General features: G+C 39.0%; 1 protein-coding gene across 7 annotated transcripts in view; it reads left to right on the plus strand.

Annotated features, from left to right (window-relative positions):
- CCDC138 (coiled-coil domain containing 138) overlaps positions 1–10,399 on the plus strand; it is a 162,476-nt gene that overhangs the window by 151,026 nt on the left and 1,051 nt on the right. For 6 of the 7 annotated variants that reach the window (XM_040623677.1, XM_040623678.1, XM_040623679.1 and 3 more), the window contains exon 14: positions 8,834–8,972. The exons of the other annotated variant lie outside the window; for it this stretch is intronic. In XM_040623677.1, coding sequence (XP_040479611.1) covers positions 8,834–8,972 — 139 coding nt within the window. The remainder of the gene's footprint in view (positions 1–8,833; positions 8,973–10,399) is intronic. 7 annotated transcript variants of the gene reach the window in all.

Genomic DNA, 10,399 nt, shown 5'->3' on the forward strand with positions numbered 1-10,399 from the left:
AAAAAAAAAAAAAAAAAAGTCGCCTTTCAGTCACTCTTTCCCCTTCCCTGGAGAAAGCAGTTTCACTAGTTTTTTTCCATGTTCTTTCACAGGTGTACAATGTGTATATACACGCACATTCTTATTTTTTCATTTTATCAAAAGAACGTTAGCATGCTATACATGTTATGAAAAATAGATCTTAGAGATCTTGTATTAGTACATAGAGTTTCTTCAAAAATTTTTTCATTTGAGGTGACTATTGATGGATATGTTAACCTTAAACAATAAAACTGCCATGTATTCAACCAGCAAAACTGGGTTTGTTCAGTATAGCAGAGAATTGCGATCCAGGACAAGCAAGCTACATCAAAACCACAGACAAGACCAGAAAACAAAGGAAAGGAATGCTCTTATTTACCAAAGTGGTGGTGGTAGTTGGGGGATTAGGAAGGTAGATGGGTGGGAGGGCTCTTATAAATAAAAGGCCCATTGGAGTAAACTGGGAGTTGGAAGTACAGTGGCTTTTCATTGACTGAGTGTGACCATTTCTCATTGGCTGGGCTTTTGCTGTGGAAGGAGGAAACCTTCCTCCCTCCTGCTGGCTTAGTAAAGTAGTATCCATTTGCAAGGTGCATCACTTCCTGTTGGGTTTGCAATTGACCACAAGTAGTAGGCCATGAGCCCTGCCCCTCTCTCTCCCCCTTTGCCCCTCCCCCGGCTTGCTCACTCTCTCTCTCTAAATTAACTAATTAGCTAGTTAATTAAATTTTTAAATGACTACTATGGTGAATTTTGTTATATTATTTTACAATTAAAAAAAAAAGAAAAAGACCATCATTTAATGATGGTCATTTCTAAATGATAAAGTTTATGGTGATGTTTTAAAAAAACACGTTTTATACATTTCTCCTTAGCCTCATTTTTTTTTTAGCACTAAAAGCTTTACATTTATATTTAATTTCTAAGTTGTGGTTAAATATGCAAAAAACTTACATTTTAACCATTTTTAAGGGTACCGTTTTTTGGTATTAAGTACATTCACATTGTTGTGCAACCATCCATCTCCAGAAATTTTCCATCTTCCCTAAAAGAAACTGTACCCATTAAACACTAACACCCACTTCCATCTGTCCCCACAGCTCCCAACAACCAACATTTTACTTTCTCCTTTATAGATTTGACTATTCTAGGTATCCCATGTAAGTGGAATCATATAAAATTTGTCTTTTTGTGTCTGGCTTATTTCATTTAGCATAATTTCCTCCAGGTTCATCCAAGTTGTAGCAGGTGTCAAAATTTCCTTTCTTTTTAAGGCTGAATAATATTCCATTATGTGTATACACCACATTTTCCCTTGCTGCTTTCAAGATTCTCTCTTTGACTTCTGACAATTTAATTATCATATGTCTTCACTGTGGGCTCTCTGGGTTTTTCCTGAAGTTCAGTGAGCTTCTTAAATTTGTAAAACTACGTCTTTCCTCACATTTGATAAGTTTTCAGCCATTATTTCTTCAAATATTACTGAAGGGGCAGATTATCCTGCCCCTTTCTCTCTCTTCTTCTGGGACTACCACAATATGTATATTGATCAGCTTGACGATGTCCCATTAGTCCTTTAGGCTCTGCTCTGTTCCCTTTTCTTCATTCTTTCTTCTTTTTGCTCCTCAGTCTCTATAACTTCAAATGCTCTGTCTTTAAGTTCACTGATTCTTTCTTGTATTTAAATCTGTTGTTGAAAATCTCTAGTGTTTTTTTCAGTTCAGTCACTGTATTTTTCAGCTCCAGAATTTCTATTTGGTTATTTCTATAAACTCTAGCTCTTTGTTGAAATTCTCCTTTTTCATACAGTTTTCCCGATTTCTTTTGGTTCTTTGTGTTTTCTTTTAGCTCTTGAGTGTATTTAAGACAGTTGCTTCAAAGTCTTTTCCCGAATGAGTTTCTTTGCATGTTTCTTTGGGGATATTTTCTCAAGATTTATTTTGTTTTTTTGAATAGGCCATGTTCCCTTGTTCTTTGTATGCCTTGTGATTTTTTTTGCTGAAAACGTATCATTTGAAAAACAGCCACCATTCATAGTCTTTGCAGACTAGTATAGAAGATCATCTTCGTTGATTAGCAGTCCCCTGGGCCCTTGGAAACAGTGCGGAGTATAGGCCTAAGGTCTTCTCAGGTCTTTTTTAGGTGTAAGTCCTATCTGGGCCTATGAGTGTGCTTTTTCTTTTTCTTTCTTTCTTTCTTTCTTTCTTTCTTTCTTTCTTTCTTTCTTTTTTAAGATTTTATTTGAGAACGAGAGAGAGAGAGAGAGCGAGCATGAGGGGAGGAGCAGAGGGAAAGGGAGAAGCAGATGCCATGCTGAGCACAGAGCCCAACTTGGGGCTCAATCCCAGGACCATGAGATCATGACCTGAGCTGAAATCAAGAGTCTGACGTTTAACTGACTGAGCCACCCAGGCACCCTTAGTGTGCTTTTTCTTTTTCCAATTTCCCCTGGCTGCTTTTAAATATCTTAATTTCCCAGAGTCTCACCCCAGCTTGTTCTCAAGACCTTAGATATTGTAGTGGAATTACAGGAAACTTCTCCCTGTTTTGTATATTTCTGTTTTCTTTTTTTAATTTTATAATTAGTCAAGAAAAAATTTGAATTTTCAAAACAAAATTGGGAATAAAATTTAACTAATATTTAAAAAAAAAATACCAATGATGTTTTTCAAAGAACTGGAACAAACAGCCCTTAAATCCGTGTGGAACCAGAAAAGGTCCCGAATCGCCAAGGAACTGTTGAAAAGAAAAAACAAAGCTGGGGACATCACAATGCCAGATTTCAAGCTGTACTACAAAGCTGTGATCACAAAGACAGCATGGTACCAGCACAAAAACACACATAGACCTCACACCGTACACAAAGATAAACTCCAAATGGATGAAAGACCTCGATGTGAGACAGGAATCCATCAAAATCCTAGAGGAGAGCATAGGCAGCAACCTCTACAACATCGGCCACAGCAACCTTTTTCATGACACATCTCCAAAGGCAAGAGAAACAAAAGATAAAATGAACTTGTGGGACTTCATCAAGATAAGCTTCTGCACAGCCAAGGAAACAGTCAAAAAAACTAAGAGGCAGGCCACGGAATGAGAGAAGATATTTGCAAATGTTTTCTTTTTTTGAAACAGCTTCAGAAGAATAGGTATTATTTCTTCTTTGAATGTTTGGTAGAATTCCTCAGGGAAACCATCAGGCCCTGGATTCTTGTTTTTTGGGGGTTTTCTGATCACTAATTCAATCTCTTCATGATTAATCGGTCTATTTAGACAATGAATTTCTTCCTTTTTCAGTCTTGATAGTTTATAGGTTTCCAGGAAGGCATCTGTTTCTTCCAGGTTGTTTAATTTATTGGCATATTGATGTTGATAATAGTTTCTAATGATTGTTTCTATTTCCTTGGTGTTAGTCGTGATCTCTCCCCTTTCATTCATAATTTTATTATTTTGGGTCCTTTCTCTAGCCTTTTGAATAACTCTGGCCAGTGGTTTATCAATCTTATTAATTCTTTCAAGGAACCAGCTTCTAGTCTTGTCGATCTGCTCTACTGTGCTCCTGGTTTCTAATTCAGTGGTCTCTGCTCTAATCTTAATCAACTGTGTTCTTGTGCGTGGGCTAGGCCTGTTCTTCTGGTCCATCTCCAGCTTCTTAAGGTGAGAATATAGGGACTGCATTTTAGATTGTTCTGTTCTTTTTTTTTTTTTTTTTAAGATTTTATTTATTCGACAGAGAAGCAGCAAGAGAGGTAACACCAGCAGGGGGAGTGGGAGAGGGAGAAGCAGGCTTCTTGCTGAGCAGAGAGCCCAATGCTGGTCTCGACCCCAGAATGCTGGGATCATGACCTGGGCCGAAGGCAGACGCTTAACGACTGAGCCACCCAGGCACCCCTCTTCTTTTGAGTGAGACTTGGATGGCTATGTATTTCCCCCTTAGGGCCGCGTTTGCAGTGTCCCATAGGTTTTGGACCGATGTGTTTTCATTCTCATTGGTTTCCATAAATTGCTGAAGTTCTTCTTTAATTGCCTGGTTTACCCAATCATTCTTAAGCAGGATGGTTCTTAGTTTCCAAGTGTTTGCGTTTCTTCCAAACTTTTCCTTGTGATTGAGCTCCAGTTTCAAACACTGTGGTCTGAGAATATGCAGGGAATAATTTCAGTCTTTTGGTATGGGTGGAGACCTGTTTTGTGACCCAGTATATGGTCTATTCTGGAGAAAGTTCCATGTGCATTCGAAAAGAATGAGTTTTCTGTTGTTCTAGGGTGTAGTGTTCTGTATATATCTATGAGGTCCATCTGGTCGAGTGTGTCATTCAGGGCTCTTGTTTCTTTGTTGATTTTCTGCTTAGGTGATCTGTCTGTTGCTGAGAGTGGAGTGTTGAGGTCCCCTACTATTAACGTATTATTATCTATATGTCTCTTTATTCTGGTTGAGAGTTGGCTTGTGTATCTAGCTGCTCTCCTGCTGGGGGCATAGATATTTGTAATTGTCATATCCACTTGTTGGATACACCCTTTAAGAATAATATAGTGTCCTTCTGTGTCTCTAACTGCAGTCTTTAGTTTAAAATCTAATCTGTCTGATATGATAGTTGCTACCCCAGCTTTCTTCTGAGGCCCACTGGCATGAAAAATGGTTCTCCATCCCTTCACTTTCAGTCTGGATGTATCCTTAGGTTAAAAATGAGTCTTTTGTAGACAGCATGTGAATGGGTCATGTCTTTTTATCCAGTCTGCCACCCTGTGGCATTTTATGGGAGCATTTAGGCCATTCACATTGAGAGTGATTATTGAGAGATATGATTTTAATGATGTCATATTGCCTGTGAAGTCTTTGTTTCTATAGACTGTAAAATTTCTGTTCTGTATCACTCTTGGCGTGCTTTTACTCTTATAGAGTCCCCCCGCTTAATATTTCTTGCAGGGCTGGTTTGGAAGTCACATATTCTTTCAGTTTCTGAGCGTCTCGGAAGGTTCTTGTCTCTCCATCCATTCTGAATGACAGCCTTGCTGGATAAAGGATCATTGGCTGCATGTTCTTCTCACTTAGTGCTCTGAATATGTCTTGCCAGCTTTTTCTGGCTTGCCAGGTCTCTGTAGACAGGTCTGATGTTATTCTGATGTTCTCTCCTCTGTAGGTGAGGAATCTCTTCCCCCTTGCTGCTTTCAAGATTGTTTCCTTGGATCTAAGATTTGCAAATTGTAGTATGATATGACATGGTGTCAGTATGTTCTCATTGACCTTGGGAAGGGTCCTCTCTGCATCTTTGACATGAATGCTTGTTTCCTTTGCCAGATTAGGGAAGTTCTCAGCTACAATTTGTTCAAATATCTCTTCTAGACCTCTCTCTTTCTCCACCCCCTCGAAGATGCCAATGATTTTGACATTGGAATGTTTCGTTGAGTCAGTAATCTCCCGTAGTCTTATTTCTTGAAAGTGGAGTTTCTTGAGCCATGTTTCTTCTCTTTCTTTCTTTTCTATCATCTCATCCTCTAACATGCTAATTCATTCTTCTGCCTCATTTTTCCTGGCCCTCAGAGCATTCAGTTTAGACTGCATTTGATCCATAGCATTTTTAATTTCTGCCAGATTCGCTCTCATTTCCACCCTTAGAGATTCTATATTTTCATTAATATTTTTCTCAAGCCTATATGTCATCTTGATAATTGTTACTCTGAAATCCATTTCAGACAGTTTTGGTATATCCATATCCATTAGTTCTGTGGGAGAGGCCACACAATCTCTGTTTCTTACCTTTGTTGGGGGTTCCTTTTCCTTGTCATTCTGATGAGGAGAGGTTGTGGGGATGTACAGAGCCCAAATTATTGACCAGGACCCAAGCAAGATGCATTTGTTTTATAGGGACCTTAGGGATGTGGGCTTCTTGTTTTTTCAGTCTGCCTTCTGGGAGAGGGGCCTGCTGTGCTGATACTCAGGCAACCCTGTTTGGGTAGAGTTGCCCTGTCCCCTGTGGGAGGTGGGGGGGGCGGTGTGTGGGCGCAGTGAGAACCGGATTTTCCGGGCTTTTGTTTCCTTGCACCTTTCCCTGGTGGCTTTCTGTGACTTTTCAGAGGGTCAGAGCGGCAGGGACCATATCCAAGCCTCTTTTCTCAGAACAGGGAGATCACAGTCTGCTCTTCACTGAGGTCTCCTGGCCACTCTCACTCCATCTCTGTCGGTGCTGCTAAAAACTCCACAGCCTCCCGGGTTGTGCATCCCACAGCCATTCTCCCAGAACTCGCTCCTAGGGCTGGCTGTCTCTGCCCTTTGTACTTCTAACACTGCCCGCCGCCCCTGTTCCTGCGCACGCTCCTGAGCTCCGGTTTCAGTGGTTCTAGTACGCGCTCTGGAGCTCCTGGTTTCAGTCTGGTCGCACATGCGCCCCCGAGCTCCTGGTTTCAGTCCGGTTCAAGTACATGCTCTGGAGCTCTCAGTTTCAGTCTGGTTTACATGCTCTGGAGCTCCAGTTTTCATTCTGGTCAGGCACACACTCCGGAATTCCCGGTATCAGTCAGGTTCACGCACTCCCAAGCTCCTGGTTTCGGTCTGGTTCGGGCGTGCGCTCCCGAACTCCTGGTTTCCCAGCAGCTACCGGTCCACGAGTCTGGCCCGCTCCCCAACACAGGAGGCTACTGCTTCCCGGTGCCCGAGCACGGCAGCTGCCTCCCTCTTCCGTGTATCTTCCAATATCTGTGCTCAGATTCATGGCTCTCCGCTTCCTACCTCAGTACCCAGTGCTGGAGATGTTTGTTCGTAGAGATCCAGATGTGTCTTCTTATGTCTCAGGTTGATTTCGTGGGTGTTCAGGATGGTCTGGTAGATATATCCAGCTCGGTTCAGGGGACCAGCTGAAAAGGGTCCCCTACTCCTCTGCCATCTTTTTTCCTCTACATGATTGTTCCTTATCCACTGATTTAAAATCTGTTAGCCATATAATATAGTTACCTTTCTTGTTAAGTGTTGACATAAATCATATGTCTCAGGATTTGATATAAGAAAACTGTGTGCAGTTTTTTAATGAAGCTGCTTGAAATTTCAGTCAGTGCATTTTTAATAATATTTGTAGATTGGGGCACCTAGGTGGCTCTGTGGGTTAAGCCTCTGACTCTTGATTTCAGCTTAGTTCTTGATCTCAAGGTGGTGAGCTCAAGCCCACACCCTATGTGGAGCCTACTTAATAAAATAATAAATGTTCTTTGTAGATTATGTGTGCTATATTTGTAAGTTACATTTTCATTCTTTAAGAAGATTCTGTAACTGAGATACATACATGTGCACTCACACACACATACACACAGAGACATGCACATACACATATAGACACCCAAACATGCACATGGCTTTTGGTGAATTAAGTGTAGTCCGTACTTGGGTTAGACTGCTGTGGGGAACGTATTACGTTTTTTTCTCCTACTTTAACTACATGGTCACATGCAGAGGACAAGCGACCATTGTCCCTGTGTTCCACTGCTAGTAGCATGTACCACCCTTCATTTTCTATTATCATAACATTCCTCTGACTTCACTAGTATGGATTTTGTTGGTTTCATTACTGAATAGTTTCTTTTACTCAGGAAAGACAATCTTTTAAGCTGTGCGTATGGATTCAAAAAGAAAGATGAATACAAAGATACCATATTTTTATGTCCTTTGTAGTTATTGACTTATCTGTGTGAAATAAAGTCCTGTATTCACTGTGGGAGCCTGTGAATTTTACAGAGGCTTTTTACATAGGAATTTAACTACTTTAAAGGCCATAAATTATTATTTTTCTAGGACTTTTGTTTCTTTTCAAGCTTTCCTAATTACCGATACTAGTGATTTACACCTTACAAAACATTTTTATGCATTATTGTGTTCTCTCATAACAACCACTTTAACAAATCTTTTAGTTTTCACTATTGCAAACTTTCCTGTGACCCTTATTCTCAAACCTTTGCATACACTTGATTCAGACACATTTTTAGAGGCAGAATTGCTGAATCGAAGGATATACCTACTTATAAGGCTTTTGAGACAAACTTGCCAAATTCCAATTATTTTATTCCTGCGGAGGTTGAGCATTTTTTCCGTGATTTCTTGCTTGTGCGCTTTGTTCATTACTAGAAATATTGGGTCCATCTTTTTCTTACGGATTTATAAGAGCATTTTTAACCATATCAATCTTCTAGCAAATATATTACAAGGGGATTTCCTCCCAGTGCCTCTACTTCAAGTTTGACATTTCCCTTTTGCTTTGCTTTTGTCTTTTAGAGCTTTTGCCTTTTAAGTTTTGTAATTGTTTTTTACAAAGACATTAAAATTTTATGTTTTGTAAAATTTTTCAACCTTTCATGAATATTTTCACCCTTTGGCTTTTGTGCTTTAAAAGTTATTCCCTAGCCATTGATTATGTAAATTGTCATTAACATTCAAACGAAATTTTTTTAAATGTAGGGTTTTTTAAAAAAATTGCTATCCCCAAAATATTTCTTATTGCTAATTATTTAAACTCAGCCTACTGTTATGAACTTTTTGAAGAAATGACATTCCCCCATTCTTCCAAACATGGGATTTCTGCTAAATACTGCCTAGTGGAAGTTGGATATTTGGGAAAGTATTATCTTATCTTTGGTTTGCCTTGTTCAACAAGAGTCAGTGGAGATTTGAATTTTTCAAATCATGGTACTTTTGCTCCAAAGTTTTAAGTATGAAAAGAATGAAAATCCAAATTAATATTTATGAATACCCCACATAGTTCTGGTTTATTTTGTTATTAATTTCCTTGTTAGCTACACCCTAACAGAAAAGCACCGGTGATTTGTTTTGCAGAATCCTTGCAGCCCTTCCTGGAAGCCTGTAGCAACACTTTATTCTTTCGTACTTGCTCTGTGCTGCTTCGAACCCCTAAGCTTGATCTTCAAATACTAGAAAAGCTCAGTATTATTCTGCAGAAACTTTCCAAAATCAAGTAAGAATTTTTTTATTCCTAAGGTTTTTTTAATTGAAAGATCTCTTATCGTGATCCTTTAGGCCTTTCTGAATCCTGTACTGGTTCAACTTTGTTTATTAAATCACAGGTTCCAATAAATGTAGCATCTTGAGATTCATGAAATATTAATGCATGTCTAAGATACATACCCAGTGACAGATGAGAATTAGAGTGTTTATCTAGGAATGTCTTGTTTCCATAGTTCATTTCTGCTAAATGAACTTTAGGTACCACAGAGTATGCAAAACTAAGAGCAGTTTTTAGCAACCAAGTGGTAGTATCAGAGTGAATTACTGCACACTGATACTCTGTAATACCACAGGTGAAAATAAAAAAAGATATTAAAAGTTTATCTGCAGATCCTTTTGATGTACTGAAATGAATTTAGGTAATGAGAATGAAGTGGGCAAAGGAGATTTAAAATGATGTTGGTAACTGGTTTTATTTTAGGAAATAATTATGGACTTATTATGCCACTAATTTGGATTTTATTTTAAGAATTAAGGGCTTTCCTTTTGCATTTCTTCTTCTTTCCCTCGATGCAAACATTGATGTAACCAGTTATTAAATTATAAATAAAGGACATAGATTTTTAAGCTTTTTTTCCCTAATCTTGGTAGAGTCTAGTGTTTCTTTTGAGGCAAATTAAACACCTGTCTCATCTCATGTTTATAACAGTAAAATTTTGGTTTTGGTTCAGCTCCTCTGCCCCTTCCCTTTCCTCTCACCTGTGATTTGCATGGTAGCGAACTTAGGTATTTAGCAGGTATTGAATAGTAAATACAATACCTCTTAAAATTATTGGTAGATGTGTGACAGTGGGTCCATATGTTCTCCTTGATGCCTAGCACACAATACCACACCACAGTAACTTATTGTCAAATTGTAACCTCAAACTCAACTCAGCAAGTTTTGGACTGGCATCAGTTAAGCTTATCGATTCATTGTCTTCCTTCACTTGCAGACTGACTGTAGCATGGTTGTTTTGGATTTGTATCCAGTAGATTCTCAGGAAGACCTGTTATAGTTTACCTGTGGTACGACGAAGCTGCAGTAACATTACTTAGGTTTAATTGGGTCTTAGCTCTTAATTTGTGAGATTTTTTTTATGCAGTCCTAAAGTTTTTTTTACGTCCTCCCTTGAGGCAAAGCATTTTACTATTCTTGATGTGTGTGATAGCTTATGTTCATTTCAGACAGAGAGCTAGGACAAAGCTCCAGCAGGAGGGCTGGGAATAGCTGATGCGCAAGAAGGTCTTAAATTAAAGCTTTAAAACCACAGAGATGTGAAACGTTGTGTATTAAGTGGGTGCTTACATAGGTTATTTGATAATCTCTTTCAAGAGAAAAATACATGGAGACAAGGAAATAAGAAATATATTCCAGGGGTGCCTGGGTGGCTCAGT

The sequence above is a fragment of the Ursus maritimus genome, unplaced genomic scaffold (genome assembly GCF_017311325.1).
Source record: "Ursus maritimus isolate PB19 unplaced genomic scaffold, ASM1731132v1 scaffold_6, whole genome shotgun sequence".
Taxonomy (NCBI): domain Eukaryota; kingdom Metazoa; phylum Chordata; class Mammalia; order Carnivora; family Ursidae; genus Ursus; species Ursus maritimus.